We start from the raw sequence: 17,167 nt of genomic DNA on the forward strand, positions 1-17,167 counted from the left end.
TGTCCATTGTGAAACGTCTCCATTCAAATGGACAGAAATAAGATAAATTGAGGTTATTTGCAATATATTGCTGGACAAAGATTGGTCTGGTTCATAATCAACTGAAATAAATTGTCAGTGAAAAATAAGCAAATTATCAATTGAACAGGTTTTAGTGTTGGCCTGAACACCCGGCTGTGTGGTGAAAGGGAGGATACTTGCTGATCCTGAGTTGGAGGGCAGCCATAATGGGTTTGTGAGTCTCGGAGAGGTTTAGCACTGTTGGTGTTTGCCAATTTACCAGTGAGATGTACGGCGATGCTGGTGGTTGCCTGGTCTTCAGAGCTCCTTATCCTTTTCGGAGGGACCCTTTCCACCTCTGATTTGGTCACTGATCCACAACTTTCCGCAGGAGCGTACTCCAAATCGGAATCAGATGGTGAGAGCTCCCCACTGTTCTCATCCATCATACTGAGGATTTGAAATGTCTCCTCACTATGTAACATGTCTTGGACATGGTTGGCTCTGGTGATGTTGGGACACTGCTGATGACAGTTGTGTGGTGGGTACACTGCTGATGGTGGCTGTGTGACAAGTACACTGCTGATGATGGTACTGATGACTGCTGTGTGACATGTACACTGCTGATGGTGACACTGATGACTGTTGTGTGACAGGTACACTGCTGATGGTGACACTGATGACTGCTGTGTGACAGGTACACTGCTGATGGTGACACTGATGACTGCTGTGTGACAGGTACACTGCTGATGGTGGCACTGATGACTGCTGTGTGACAGGTACACTGCTCATGGTAGCACTGATGGGTGATGTGTGACAGGTACACTGCTGATGGTGACACTGATGACTGTTGTGTGACAGGTACACTGCTGATGGTGACACTGATGACTGCTGTGTGACAGGTACACTGCTGATGGTAGCACTGATGGGTGATGTGTGAGAGGTACACTGCTGATGGTGACACTGATGACTGCTGTGTGACAGGTACACTGCTGATGGTAGCACTGATGGGTGATGTGTGAGAGGTACACTACTGATGGTGACACTGATGACTGCTGTGTGACAGGTACACTGCTGATGGTAGCACTGATGGGTGATGTGTGACAGGTACATCGTTTTGGCAGGGCTATCAGGAAATCAGGTGTTGTTCCTAGTACTGATCAGGTTAAATCTGTAGCTCATTGTTCCTGGCTTCTCCTTTTTCAGGATCTGTGTGTGTGAAGAAGAAGCCAGTAACCAGAGTGGATTTGATGTAAATCACTAGTAAAAAGGCTTGATTTAAATCATAGTTTTTAACCACTTGCTTACTGGGCACTTAAACCCCCCTCAGTCCCAGACCAATTTTCAGCTTTCAGCGCTGATGCACTTTGAATGACAATTGCGCGGGCATACAACACTGTACCCAAATGAAATTTTTATCATTTTTTTTCCCACAAATAGAGCTTTCTTTTGGTGGTATTTAGTTACAGCTGGGAGTTTTATTTTTTGCTAAACAAACAAAAAAAGATGCAATAAATAATTAAATAAATAAATCATGTTTTAATAGTTTGTTCTAAAATTTTGCAAACGGGTCATTTTTCTCCTTCATTGAAGTGCGCTGATTAGGCGGCACTGATAGGCTGCATTGGTGGGCACTGATGGGCTGCATTGGTGGGCACTGATAGGCTGCACTGGTGGGCACTGATAGGCATAGTTAAGGCGGCACTAATAGGCACAGATAAGGCGGCACCGATGGGCACAGATAAGGTGGCACTGATGGGCAAAGATGGGCACAGATAAGATGGCACGGATGGGCGGCACGGATGGGTGGCACGGATGGGCACTGATAGGTACCACTGATAGATGGGACTGATGGGCACTGATAGGTGGCACTGATGGGCACTGATAGGTGGCACTGATAGGTGGCTCTGATAGGTGGCACTGCTGGGCACTGATGGGCGGCACTGCTGGGCACGGATGGGCGGCACTGCTGGGCACTGATGGGCGGCACTGGGGTGAAGCACCTTTGAGGCAGATTGTGGGCACTGTGAGTGGCACTGTGGGTGGCACTGCTGGGTGGCACTGTGGTCACTGCTGGGTGGCACTGGGCACTGCTGGGTGGCACTATGGGCACTGCTGGGTGGCACTGACGGGGGGCACTTACTTTTATTCAGGATGGCACTGCAGGGGGCAGGTGGGCACTGGCAGGAGGCAGATGGTCGCTTGAATTGCTGGCCGTGATCGGGACTGATGTCCCGATCACGGCCGCCGGCTTTTTTTTTTTCTCCTCGCGCTGTCAGCGCGAGGAGGAATACTAGCCGATTACCGGCTCCGTTCTATCACCTGATCAGCTGTCATTGGCTGACAGCTGATCACGTGATAAGGGGTCGGGATCGACCCCTTGCACGGATCGGTGATCAGGCGAGTCTCATGGACTCGCCGATCACAGAGCGCGCCGCGAGCGCCCCTCAGGGGGCGCGCAGGCCGTTCGTGCACGGGACAACGTCAATAGTCGTAGTCCCGGAAAAGTAGGTCCGCGCTAATGCCGTCATTTGGCAATAGCGCGTATCCCAAGTGGTTAAAGAGCAACTATCATCTCTGTCCTGCAGCAGCTCCTCCTCTGACCTGCTGTTGACTCACCAACAGTCCCATTCACTTTATTGGGACGGCTGGTGAGGCGACAGTGACACAACAACTGGAGAAGAGACGCTTGAGAGGGGATATGATTTAAATTTATTAATACCTCTTTCGCAGAAGGGAGTTTAACAAGACACGTGGCCACTCATTAAAATGATAAGAAAAGAGGATTAACCTTAAACTATGTAGAGAGTTCTTTATGGTAAGAGCAGCAAGGATGTGGAATTCCTTTCCACAGGCGGTAGTCTCAGCGGGGGGCATCAATAGTTTCAAAAAACGATAAGATAAGCACCTGAACGACTACAACATACAGGAACATACAATGTAATACTGACATATAATCACACATAGGTTGGACTTGATGGATTTGTGTCTTTTTTCAACCTCACCTACTATGTAACTATGTAACAACAAGGTGAGAGACGTGGCGACAGCAGGTGAGTGGATGCCCGCTAACAGGTGCTTGTAAGGACTTATTCTTGCTGGTAATTAGAATCTTTAATATTTGCAAACAATATGAAGGTTTCCTATTTAGAATAATAGGCTGTCAGGTTAGTAAACAGCGATATCAGAACCGATTCAATCCTACAGTTTGTAGTGTACAAAACAATGGGATAAAGAAATATTCCTGAACTTTGTTTTATCTCATGGTTACTGTGAAATTGTGTGAATGCATCAATGCAGTGTAAATCTCAGCTTGCAGTGCTTGGATTCATTGAGTGGGTTTACCAAAAATGCAAATATTGCTAAATATACAGCCTCATGCTACATAACTAAGCTCCATTTCATGCTGAATAAACTCAATTATTAATGTATCCTAAATAGAAAACTAAGCATGTTATCAAAATAAATTTGTTGAGAATCAAAAAAATCTGATTTAAATCAAAACAATCTGATAAAAAAAAAAAAAATCTAATATTTATCCAACCTGCCAGTAACAATGAGTTACTGGTCTTTATTTACATTTGTGATCGACTGTGTCCGTTAAGAGCGCATATACATGCACATTTAAAGAATATGTTCACCTTTGGGAACGTTACATGTTCCACCCATTTTTAGGGTGGAACATGTAACATGTTCCCATTCCTGTATTCTCCCCCTGATTCCCCTTGCCACTCAGCCATGATGGACTGCGCTGGACTGAGAGATCACCCGTCGCTGGATCAGATCAGCCATCGCTGGACCCCGGAGAGATGATCATCCGTCGCTGGATAGCAAGAGTGGATTACCACCGCTGGAATCTTTTTTTTTATTTTTAATAAAGGAATTTTCAAAAGTGTGTTTGTCTTATTTAACAATTTTTTATACTTTCTTTGTGAAATGGTAGGTACCCCCTTACCATTTCAAACAGGAGGGGTGGGATCTGGGGGTCCCCTTGTTAAAGGGGGCTTCCAGATTCTGATAAGCCCCCTGCCCGCAGACCCCCACAACCACCGGCCAGGGTTGTGGGGATGAGGCCCTTGTCCTCATCAACATTGGGACATGGTGCTTTGGGGGGGACCCCAAAGCATCCTCCCAATGTTGAGGACATGTGGCCTGGTACGGTTCAGGAGGGGGGCTCTCTCGTCTCCCCCTCTTTTCCTGCGGCCTGCCAGGTTGCGTGCTTGGATATGGGGTCTGGTATGGATTTTTAGGGGGACCCTCACGTCAATTTTTAAAAAAAAAATTGATGTGGGGTTCCCCTTAATATCCATACCAGACCTGAAGGGTCTGGTATGGATATTTAGGGGGAACCCCACGTCAATTTTTATTTTTATTTTTTGTCTGTCAACTGGTTTTATTAACACATGTACATTTTACTTGTCTTCAGGCTTGTTGAAGCAATAAGTCAGACAACACTTTCCACAGTAGTGCCTGTCAAAGTGACTGGCCATGAAGACTCCAGCACCGCACTCATCAGATGGACATTCAGGCCTCAGGCGGTGGATTTTGCCATTTTCATCAACCTTGTAGTACTTGAGCACAGCAAGCTTGACCTTCTTCCTCTTATGCTTGTTCTTCTTGGGGGTGGTGTAAGACTTCTTCTTCCTCTTCTTAGCACCACCATGGAGCCTCAGCACCAGGTGAAGTGTGGACTCCTTCTGAATGTTATAATCTGAGAGTGTGCGGCCATCTTCAAGCTGCTTGCCAGCGAAGATCAACCTCTGCTGATCAGGAGGAATACCTTCCTTGTCCTGAATCTTGGCCTTGACATTTTCAATAGTATCAGAGGGCTCGACCTCGAGGGTGATGGTCTTCCCCGTCAGCGTCTTCACGAAGATCTGCATGGTGAGGGCGGACCCACCTCCTGCTAATGGCGGATCCTGGAGAGAGGCAATTTTTTTTTAAATTTGACGCGGGGTTCCCCTTAATATCCATACCAGACCTAAAGGGCCTGGTAATTGAATTCGGGGGAACCTCACGCTTTTTTTTTATCAATGACTTTCAATGAGTGTTCTCTGTATTATAGGAGCCGACAATTCATTATAGCCGCGAGTGATTTTAAAATACTTTTTTTCCTGCAGAAATTACACTTTGTGCAGGGACAGTTCTAAGCACAGGAAACATGTGCCCCTTCACATGCATACTATAGATACCCCCCAGGTACGAAATTTAAAGGAATATTACACTTTTATTGTTTCACTTTAATCATTATTAAAATCACTGCTGTCGAAAAAACTGCCGTTTTTGAAACTTTTATTTGCATTGATACATGTCCCATGGGGCAGGACCCAGGTCCCCAAACACTTTTTAGGACAGTAACGTGCATATTAGCCTTTAAAATTAGCACTTTAGCTTTTGAATGTTTAAGTCCTATAGACTTTAATAGGGTTCTAAAGTTCACACAAAGTTTAGGTCTGTTCGCAGGTTCTGGTGCGAACGGAACTGGGGGGTGTTTGGCTCATCCTTAGTCCTCTGTAATAGACCCACAGCTGACTATAATAAGGCTTCAGAGGGGTAGCTAAAGCACAAGGTCCCAAAGATCTTGCAACATTTCTACTCACAAGGCCTAAGGACAGATGGAGTCTCCTTCCAATCTTCCAAGCGATGACCACCAGTGATACCAGACAGATCTATGGCAGACAGCTCCCCTCAGTCAGTTTCTTCCAATCACCTGGATCTCAGCATTCCTCCCTCATCTAGCTCTGTGTGCTCTCAGAATAAATACCATATCCCAGCATGATTTCAGAACCTGCCACTCTAGGATAGGCTGGGGCTGTATCAATATTTATGCTGCTGTCTGCATAGCTCCACACCTATCTTCCAGAAACTTCTCAATTTACCTTGATACAGAGGGAGTAATCCAGCAGACTGGCAGCAGCAGAGCACACAGATCAGGCCTAACTAAACAATCACAGCTCACTGGGTTCAGGGAGCAAAACTATGCTTTTACATTCTCCAGAATTATAATCTCACTACCTACAGTGTGGAAACTTAATTTACTTATCAAAAACATACGCAAAACACTTATCCAACTTTCCTAGCACCTACCTAAGAGGGTGCTACACAAATAATATATGTAATGTTATATGAGAAATGTTTTCTACATATGTCCTATGATTTCTTATTATTTCCAGCTCAATCTAGTGGTCATAGTGTGGTATTGTCTTAAAATAACACAATGGCCACTAATGGCTTCATAAGAAATGCATATAAGATTACATTTCACACATATTTTAAACAATACAGGAATTATTCTTGGCATTTGTGTTTATGAGACAAAAAAAAAATCACATCCTACAGATATATTATACTTCTACAGAATTCAGTCTAACTTCTACTTACCGTAATGATGAAGGGTACAGTGTTAATAATTTCTAATATGAAAGGTATTCGCAAAATTTGTTCCCATATGTTTCCCTTTAGAAAAAAAAAAATATATATATATCAATAACATATCATGAACATGCAACAAGTATAAGGATTCTAGAAGTAGTACATATTTACTGTACATATATTAGATGAGTAGAGCTATGTCTATGTTGCTTATGAGTAAAACCTGTTATGTAAAAATTACATTTCATCAAATCATTTAAATTTAAGGTGATGAATTCAGTACTACATTTTTTAGTAGTGAAAGCATTCCACCATAGAATGTTAGTGCCAAGATATTTCCAAGTAGCTTCAATGCTCTTATAACTAGTGGAGTATCTAGCATATTTGAAAACCAAGAGGTTCTTTTTTTAGCAGTCCTCCCCTCTATGTGACAATTATTTTCAATAATAATAATAATAAAAATGAAATTAAACAAATACTAATAATGATCAGAAAAATGTTTCTTATGATGGATTTCCTTTAATATTAAGTTAAGCACAGCTAAAGCTTATAATAGCTGTCCCGTTGCACAAGATTGTTATTTAGTATTTAGTGCTTACTCTAGTTGTGTGAAGCACAACTGAAGTCACAGAAATACCTACTATCCTGCTACAGTTGTTTTGCATTGTGGTTAAATATGAATTTACAGTACAATAGGCTTCAGAGTTTGACAATGCTATCCAGTGCATTCTAACTACAAACAGTCAGAAGTAAGCACCAAACCAACATCCAAGTGTCCAGGTTTTAATACTAAAATAGATTTATAGCTGAAAAAAATGTTTTTTTGGGGCCAAACACCCCCCTTTTGTCTGGACTAAGCAGGCACAAGATAGAGCTGCACTGATTTACTGCTTAGAATAGTCTCAGGAGGGAACATTAGGCCAGTGTTAGTGAGTGCAGCAATTTTCAATTAATCCTAACTTTCTGAAAACTGGATAAAATGTGTAGCGCAATATAGGTGTTCTATATGCCTCTTTTTCCATGTACAGTAAATGCTTTTCTTATCTTCTTCCACTGTTTAATAATTAAAGTACACACTGCAAATTTTTCTTTCACTGGCTTCTGAATTGTATTCAGTACAATGCAGATCTGATTATTTTCATTCTATTACAAATTTATTGTTTCGAGTGAATTAGCAACCAGAAAAAGATTGAAATGGGATGCAGACTGGATGAAATGTTAAGCTTTGTTCAATAATAGGATTAAAAACTGATGAAAGGAAATCTGTATTGAGAAATTACAGAGGCTGAACATTCTTTTTCTAATTGCCTATCTGTTAAGTAGATCTAGGGGCTTCTGTGCTATAGTCAATGAGCTGGAACAGGCATGCAGATCAGGAGTTCTGCCATTTCCCTGACTTCACTTTCTGCATGCTTGTTTTGGGTCAGTGGCTCAAATAGCAATAGGGTCAGAGACAGGCAGGCAAGTAGAATGGTCAAAAAGAGCTCAGCGGTGGCAGCCTCCATATTCCTTATTTGAACATTCCTGTTCTGGCTGCAATATTTGTTACTTGTCTTTAATACTATGTAAATCACTGACCCAAATGAAGCATGCACATCAAATTTACTGACTTCAGTTATTGTTTTGGGCGAGTAACTTGGGGAATTTGGAGGCCAGAGAAAGCCAGGCACCAGCACTTTGGGCAGCAGTTTAGCATCATTAACCTACATATTTTCGTCAATTTCATCTGTGACCAAATATGGTTATGTCTATATGAGTGGCAACCTGGATATGACATTCTTTGGGAGCCAACCAACAGGTTTAGACGTGTCTTCCACTTTGAGCATCTTGAGTGACACGAATCTACATGACTGAACAATGTGATTGATGGTGGATTTACATTGGAGGCATTTGTTTGTGTTTATTATTTATGTTTATTTGCTTTTGTTTTTTGTGAATAAGTATGGGTACTATATAACCACTACTCATTCATATGGGGGGGGGGGGGCAGTATTTGGGGCCTCCTTATTTTTAAAGGTGACTTCCACATTCCAAAGACCCCCGCAACCACCAGGCCAGGGTTGTGGGGAAGAGGTTCTTGTCCTCAATTGCATGGGTAACCCCTATGTTGAAGGCATATGGCCTAGCATGGTTTTAAAGAGTCAACAGCATGCTCTTATTTTGTATGTGGGTTTCCCCCTTAAAAACCCTACAATACTTGGAGGATCTGGTATGGAATTCAGGGAAACCCCACATCATTTATTTTTTTACTGTCAAGTCCCCCTTAAAATCTATACTGGGGATTTGAGATGTTAAAAGAATAGAATATCTTACAGCTACTATTAATAACACTGTTGACGAATATAATAAGATCTGGGAACCATTGCACATTATGGAAAATCCCCTCTAATTACTTTTAGTGCCTAATACATGCCTGGTTTTGTGTATAGATGATGGTTGTGGGAGGTTCATGTCCTAGATGGTGGTTAGGGGACACGGTTTGCTTACATCCATTTTCTTCTCTATCTTCTTCCTCCCTCTCCCTCTTAGTTTTTTTCTATAATGATACTATTCTGAAAATATTGCCAATTAACACACTTGGAGCTGGTAAAGTGGGGGAAGCTGTCCCTGCCGGGAGAAGACAGTGATTATCGCTATCAGTTATAGCAGCCGCTAGCAACAATTGCTAAATAATTAGGTAGGCTATTTGTACCCCAAGATGATCAATCTATCAGCTTGGTGCATTCAGCCTGCCCACTAACAGTTTGAATCTTGGCCGGTACCTACTGAACCGGCCGAGATTTGAACCGTGTATGGCCAGCCTAAGACTTTCACTATACAGGTCTGTTACAAAAAACAGATATGTAATGATATTCCCAAGACAGGAACACCACTCTGCACCTCCACTTCACTTCACTTCACTCCACTTCTAAGTACCATGCCTTTCTGACAAGCCCAAGCCTTTGCTAAAAGTGTGGTATGGTTGTTGATGACAGCTTTAGCAACACTTGGCTCAACAGGACTGTTATGAACTGTTGTTCTTCCCTAGAGTAGGGAAGAATGACAGTTCATACATGGCTTAGCATATTTTTGTGAATAAAATGTTCTCACAAAGCTTTTTTTTCCCCTTCACTTTACCTCTGTTGTATTGTATTCATTATATAATTTTCTATAACAATTTGGTGTTCTACTATAAGAAGCAAAAGAGAAAAGATGTATCGCTCTTTACTGGTCCAATGTTCAAAATTTAGATGATCCTATGATGTCATTTATGTGATCATATATATAAGTATATTTAAAAATAGAACTTACCTTGTAACTTAGATAAATGAGCAGTATTGTTTCAAAAATGCTGATCAGAGCTACTGTAACCTGGGAAATAGATTGGAAAATAAACATATATATATATATATGTATTCTTTACAGGAAGGAATGATAATAGGAAGAACTTAAAATGTTATCATAGGCATACTGTGCATCAGAAATGTTATTAAATTAATAAACATTTTTTTATATTTCTCTAGGTAAAATTTAACCACTTGACCACTGGGCACTTAATTCCCCTTCCGAACCAGACCAAGTTTCAGCTTTCAGTGCTCTCACATTTTGAATGACAATTACTCAGCCAGGCAACATGCTACCCAAAAAAAGCATTTTTCTTAATTTCGGTTAAAAAATTTAGCAAATTAGTAATTTTTCTTCATAAATTTTGGCCAAAATTTATACTGCCACATATCTTTGGTAAAAATAACCCAAGCCTGTGTGAAAATTATAGAGTCTAAGGGCTCTTTCACACGGGACGGATCAGTGATGATCTGCCCTGTGAACATCCGCGCCTGTCAGAGCGCCACTCTCCCCTATGGGAGATCGGAGGACGATGGACCATAGAGTCCGTTGTCACCCGATCTGATCCGCAGACGGATCGAAAAGTAGGTTTTTCCTCCGTCACGCTTTTTCGGATCAGAGCGGGTTGGATGTCAGCGGACATGTCACCGCTGACATCCGACGCTCCATAGAGGTCTATGGAGCATCCATTCAGGTCCGCTTGAAAAACTGACAGGTGGACCTGAATGGATTGGTCATCTGAAAGAGGCCTAAAAGCTATGGTGCCAATCACTGGAAATTGATCTCACCTGATGTACTGACAGCCTATGTCATTTCTTGAGACACTAACAAGCCAGGAAAGTAGAAATACCCCTCAAATGAACCCTTTTTGGAAAGTAGACATTCCAAGGTATTTCAAAAAAAGATAGTAAATAAATAAATGTAGCGCTATGTGTAAAAATATATATAAATATAAAGTGCAAATCTCTAAAATTAATAAATCCTACATATAAAGGAATAGTCCATAAAATTAAAAAACTAAGAAATAAAACATGAAAAACTCTTCTTGTGATCAATGTATCCACACAATACCACAATTACTGTGGTGTAATTGTGTGGATACACTGATCACAAGAAGAGTTTTCATGTTTTATTTCTTCATTTTTTTCATTTTATGGACTATTCATTTATATGTAGGATTTATTTATTTAGATTTGCACTTCGTATTTATATATATTTTTACACATAGCGCTACATTTATTTATTTACTATCTTTTTAGAAATGAGTGTGGTGTACATGAAATGTTTAGTAGCTGTGTATGTTTATTATTAGGTTATCTTATTTAAACATCACAATATGTTTTACTTGTGGCGCTGATTGTTTCATCTTATAATTTCAAGGTATTTAGTAAGAGGCATTGTGAGTTTTTGAAGTTGTATTTTTTTCCCACAATTCTTTGCAACATTTCTCTTTCTTTTTTTTCCCCACAGAAGTGCCTTATTAACAGGTTATTTCCCTCGCACAGCACATGCATACCACAAATTATACTCCAAAACACATTCTACTACTCCTCCTGAGTATGACGATACCACGCATGTGAGACAGTTACACAGCCTGGCCACATACAGAGGCCCAACATGCAGGGAACACCATCAGGCGTTGTAGGGACATAAATTACACATTTCATTTTTTGACTACCTCTAAGCTCTTGTAAACACGGTCGGACATTCTGATGGACAATGTCCGATAGGACCGTGTTGTCGGATAATCCGACTGTGTGTGGTCTCCTTTGGACTGTTTCCATCGGAGTATCTGATGGACCAAGTTTTCCAACTTGTCTATAAAATTTTCTGACAACATGCTCCGATCAGACATAGTCCGATCATGTGTAGCCTACTCCGACGGACAAGGTGCCACGCATGCTCACAATCAAATTCCGACACGGAAGCGCTCACTCAGGTATCATTCTGCAGGTAAGTATTCCAGCTTAACAAAGTGTCCACAATAATGTTCTCATCTTTGAACTCGGCCAAAAAACACATTGTACCACACTTCCAATCAATGTTTCATATTCCTATTTCTGCCCTCTGTGTGCTAAGTATTCCTTTTTTACATTCTCATAGGGGAGAGAAGACTCAGGAAGTCTGAGGACACCAGGGACCCCACACCTCCCAAAGAAGGCGAAATTCCAACACCAGAAGCAGAGGAGGAGGAGGAGGAGGAGGAAGGAGAGATCGTTGAAGTTGGACAAATTGTCACCACAATAGGTGAGTGTCGGAGACCGCAGCTTCCGGTAAGCTCATCAATGTATGTCGTCATATTTATAATACATGGTGTTTTTTTTTGCTTTTATTTTAGGTGATGTGGAAGAAGAATCACATTTTACCAGTGAAAGTGCCCAGATCCTGATTGGGGAGATAACGTGGTGCAATTGGGATTTAGAAAATATACAGAAAAACATCAATGATGTTCAAAATAAAATGAAGAACATCATTGATGTTTTGGGGAAAGTGTGAAACACCACATACTAGCAAGGGTTTTATTTTTGTGTTTTGAAACAACAACTTTTGTATTTTACAAAAAGCCAAAATTGGAAGATGCACACAGTGTGTCAACATGCCCTATCTCCCATCATGGGGGATCAATGTACGTGTTTTGTGGATGAGATGAAGGGGTTGCAGCCCCAAAACATGTACATTGATCCCCCATGATGGCTTTTCCAGGGGTGACACCCCATCTGATGAAGGCAATATCAGCCCAGTTTGTACATACTCATGTCTGATATTGTCTTCACTTTTCAAAGTTGAACTTTGTAAGTTCCTGTGTTCTGTATGTTAGGCTTTGATACATGCCTGTTTACACAAAAACGCCAAGATACCAAAAAATTACCTTAAATAATGTTTTTGATACACACAATATGTAGGTTTGTTGTAAAACCCTTTTCTAAATGCACATGTGAATGTGCTTTGATTAAAAAGTAAAATTATCAAAAATGGTCAATGCACAAAAGCAGTATTTGGAGTAAAATTGTTGTTTTCGGTGACAATGGGTGTTATTTACTAAAGAAAACTCCACTTTGCACTCCAAGTGCAGTTTCGGGTGCACTTTTGCAGTGCACTTGTAGTGCATAGTGGATGTGCCTTCAGTAAATAACACCCACAGTGATGTGTACATTTTGCCAATCATGCCATTTTCCTGACCCCACATATTTCTGCCATGGTGCGGAAAATGAGCAAGATTTTGGTCAGTAATGCACTACATACATTAGTTAACAAAAACAAGGTGTGTGTGTAGCAGACCCACAACATAATAAGATTATCTGAAGAAGAGACTGTCCCCTCATCTCGCTCAGAACTTGGGTTTGCACTGTTGTAGAAAAAGGCACAACAACAAAAAACAAATATTTACCTAGTAGACACCTAAAACCAAGCCAAACAGTAAATGAAAACAAAGATTATTGTAGTTTCAAAGAAAAATGTATTACAAAAATGCCTCTCAGACATTGTCTGGCATATCAATAGCCCCCCTACCCACAAAGTACTCCATGCATTGGGTTCAGACCTCACGGGCGCTTTGGGGGGCAAGCCAGGACGAGCAGCTTCAAAGGCCGTGAGATTATCATTTGCAGGCAAGTCTGCATCTGGGCCAACTGAGACAACATAGTTAGCTGAATGTCTTTTTAAGAAATTGTGCCGAACACAGCAGGCAAGCACTATGTGATTGATTTTATATTCCGCTATGTGGATTGGTGTTTAAAAAGGGTTGAATTGGCTGGCCAGTATTCCAAAAGTGTTCTCCACAACTCTTCTGGCTCTGGCCAGCCGGAAATGAAAGATTCTCTGATCCGGGGTAAGGGTCCTCATCGGGAAAGGCCACATCAGATGGTTTGCCAGGGCAAACGCCTCATCTGTGACGAAGATGAACAGGAGTCCTTCCTGATTCTCCTCTGGAGGTGGCAAGCCCAGACTGCCACTCTGGAGACGCCAGTAGAATTCTGTCCATGAGAACACTCCACCATCCGAAATCCAGGCCATTTTGCCCCACGTCAACATACAGGAAGTCATAGGTCGCTGACACCACCGCCAACATCACAAAACTATTAAACCCCTTGTAATTATAATAGTACGACCCCGAGTTGGGGGGTGGGATGATGCGGACGTCTTTCCCATCAATTGCACCTCCACAATTGGGAAAGTCCCAACGACTGGCAAAGTGGGAGGCCACAGTCTGCCATTCCTGTGGCATTGAAGGAAACTGTGGAGTGAAACAAGACAAAAAATTTGTAATTTTGCACATCAACATTGCAAGCAGATTAGACGCCAACATTTTTGGCCAAGATCAGTATAACATTTTGGGAAATGAGTATTTAAAGCATAAAGTATATGGTCCTCTTATCAGAGTAATCACCCCCCATCCCCCCATCTGATGGGCCCTTGCAAAAAAATGAGGGGGGGATGTTTTGGACAGGTAACCCTCTCCACTTGATTGAGAGCTAAATGCCTAAATAATGTGTGATACTTTGTTCCTTACTTACACTATTGGCAGCCCACCGGACAGGTAAGAAGTGTCATAATACCAAAAAAAAAAAAATGGAAGCACATTTTGACATTCTGCTATTACTTATCAAGATAATAATAGGGAAAAAAAAATATAGCATTTGAAAGTATTGAGGCATGCCCTTGCACTACATGCTTTGGTGAATTTGTCCATATGTGACCATAAAAAAGGTAGGTATAGTGTGTATTGGGTTTGGTAAAGTCAGCAGATAGAGGATTGCTATCAGCTGACCTAGCAGTTGGGGGGAGAGGGGTTCCTAATGAGTTTGGCCCAACCAAAAAAAAAAAAAAAAGAGGGCACTCTGCATGAATTGAAGCACACACATAACATTTGTAGACATTTTAGGGGGTGTTTAGGGGAAATCAATACTATGGAGCTGACAAAAGACATTGCTAAGTGACTAGACTATAGTTTTATGGGCCCAGAAAAGCATGGTGGGGGAAGTTAGTGAAGGCAAATATGCATGAGGACAAAGGGGCAGAGCATATGAATTAGAGCATATTGCAATCATGGTAATTAGGGAATGAGGAAAGAAATCCAAGACATTAGCAATCATTAAATACATAGAATGTGATGTTAAAGGATAAAACTTACCTTCATATAGTCCTTCTGCAAGACCTGAATGATGGCAGAACAGGTCTCTGGAATAATGATCCCCAGAGCCTGGGGGGAGATGCCTGTGGAGAACTTCAGGTCCTGAAGGCTTCTTCCTGTCGCCAAGTAGCACAACGTGATGAGCCTCTGCTCCGGAGTGATGGCTTGCCGCATGCAGGTATCCTGCCTGGTGATATAAAGGTACAGCAAAGCTAGCAGATGGTGAAAAACGGGGTCCGTCATCCGGAGATAATTCCTGAAATCATCAGGATTATTCTCCCGGATCTCACGGAGCAAAGGCATGTGCGAGAACTGGTCACGCTGACGCAACCAATTCTTGGTCCACAAACGCCTCCTCTCCCTGTTGATGGACCGGGCTTGTGTGAAAGCTAAAAACCCAACACCAAGCCCCTGCACAGCACAAACTCTACGACAAGTACATACACGAAACATGGTTTAAAACGGTCGGCTGGTCAGAATGGACAGAACAGAAAGCACTGATAAACAGCAATGCCTGAAAGAACGACCTGAAAAGCAGAAGCAAACAGACAATAAGCAATGCAAATCAAAGCATACTATACCAAGATATAGTCCACAATGAGAAACAAATGCTTACTGACTACACGCACTGACAAACAGATAAGCAAAGACAAGCAGAAACTGAAGAGCAGTACCGAACTGAAGCACAAATCTGAAAAGCGCGAATCGTCTCTCACCAAACTTCTACTAACACGTGATAGACACGAGATCAGCAGAAGGAGCCCAAAGGGTGCCGGACGTGGTGCTGAACTTCCTTTTTCTAGTGCCGTCGTACGCGGCTTACGTCACTGCGTTCTTGGCAACTGGAAATTCTGACAACTTAGTCCGACCGTGTGTATACAACATCACTTCCGGACCTCTTCCGGACTAAATTTGGTTGCCGGAATGTCCGACCGTGTGTACGGGGGCTAACACTTTTGAAGGCCCTGGAGCACCAGGACAATGGAAACGTCCAAAAAATGACCCCATGTTGGAAAGAAAACACCCCAACATATATTCTATAAGGCATAATGCATAGAATGCATTAAGAAAAAAACCTTCAACCCTTACAACCACTTTAACCACTTTCAGACCGGACCATTTTGCTGGTCAATGACCAGAGGTCTTTTTACAATTTGGCACTGCGCTGCTTTAACTGGTAATTGCGCGGTCATGCAATGTTGTACCCAAACAAAATTTGCGTCCTTTTCTTCCCACAAATAGAGCTTTCTTTTGATGGTATTTGATTGCCTCTGCGATTTTTATTTTTTGCGATATAAACGTAAAAAGACCGCAAATTTTGAAAAAAAATGATATTTTCTACTTTTTGTTATTAGAAAAATCCAATAAACTCAATTTTAGTCATACATTTAGGCCAAAATGTATTCAGCCACATGTCTTTGGTAAAAAAAAAGTCAATAATTGTATATTTATTGGTTTGCGCAAAAGTTGTCACATCTACAAACTAAGGTACGTTTTCTGGAATTTACGCAGCTTTTAGTTTACGACTGCCTATCTCATTTCTTGAGGTGCTAAAATGGCAGGGCAGTACAAAACCCCCCATATGACCCCATTTTGGAAAGTAGACCCCCTAAGGAAATTGATAAGTGGCATGTTGAGCCCATTGAATATTTTATTTTTTTGCCTCAAGCGATTGAATAATGACAAAAAAAATATTTTTTTTTTTTTTACACAAAGTTGTCACTAAATGATATATTGCTCACACATGCTATAGGTATATGTGAAATGACACCCCAAAATAAATTCTGCTGCTTCTCCTGAGTACGGGGATACCACATATGTGGGACTTTTTGGGAGCCTAGCCGCGTACGGGGCCCCGAAAACCAAGCACCGCCTTCAGGCTTTCTAAGGCCGCGTACACACGGGCGGACTGTTCGCCCAACTTTGTCTGCTGAACAGTGTTTGGGCGGACAGTCCGCTCGTGTGTGGGCTTTCAGCGGACAGTTTCAGCGGACAGTTTGACGAACAAGGTTTTTCGGAATTTCCAAAAAACTGTCCGCTGAAACCTTGTTTCAGCGAACAGTCCGCTCGTGTGTAGGCTTGTTCGTCAAACTAAGTTCCGCGCATGCTCAGAAAGGATTTACACGCCGAAAGTTATAATGCAGTGTATAGGATGTCGTATTTTTCGTCCCGTCGTACGTGCCGTTCACGTCATCGCGCACGGTTTCAGCAAACTGTTCGTCCGTCGTGTGTGGCCATGTCCGTCCATGCTAATTTTGAGCGGACTGTTTGCCGAAACTGTTTGACGGACAAAGTTGGGCGAACAGTCCCCGCGTGTGTACGCGGCCTTAGGGCGTAAAT

At 41.9% G+C, this 17,167-nt stretch overlaps 1 protein-coding gene and 1 pseudogene across 2 annotated transcripts in view; both read right to left on the minus strand.

Annotated features, from left to right (window-relative positions):
• Window positions 1-17,167, minus strand: part of KCNT2 (potassium sodium-activated channel subfamily T member 2) — a 1,477,061-nt gene that overhangs the window by 1,115,620 nt on the left and 344,274 nt on the right. For both annotated transcript variants that reach the window (XM_077452683.1, XM_077452682.1), the window contains exons 5-6: window positions 9,664-9,723; window positions 6,382-6,456 (exon numbers count right to left, since the gene is read on the minus strand). In XM_077452683.1, the coding sequence (XP_077308809.1) occupies window positions 6,382-6,456; window positions 9,664-9,723 (135 nt within the window). The remainder of the gene's footprint in view (window positions 1-6,381; window positions 6,457-9,663; window positions 9,724-17,167) is intronic.
• Window positions 4,361-4,927, minus strand: LOC143928072 (ubiquitin-ribosomal protein eS31 fusion protein pseudogene; annotated as a pseudogene).

This window comes from Lithobates pipiens, unplaced genomic scaffold (genome assembly GCF_037356315.1).
Source record: "Lithobates pipiens isolate NorthernLeopardFrog02 unplaced genomic scaffold, aLitPip1_a1.2 Scaffold_23, whole genome shotgun sequence".
Classification (NCBI taxonomy): domain Eukaryota; kingdom Metazoa; phylum Chordata; class Amphibia; order Anura; family Ranidae; genus Lithobates; species Lithobates pipiens.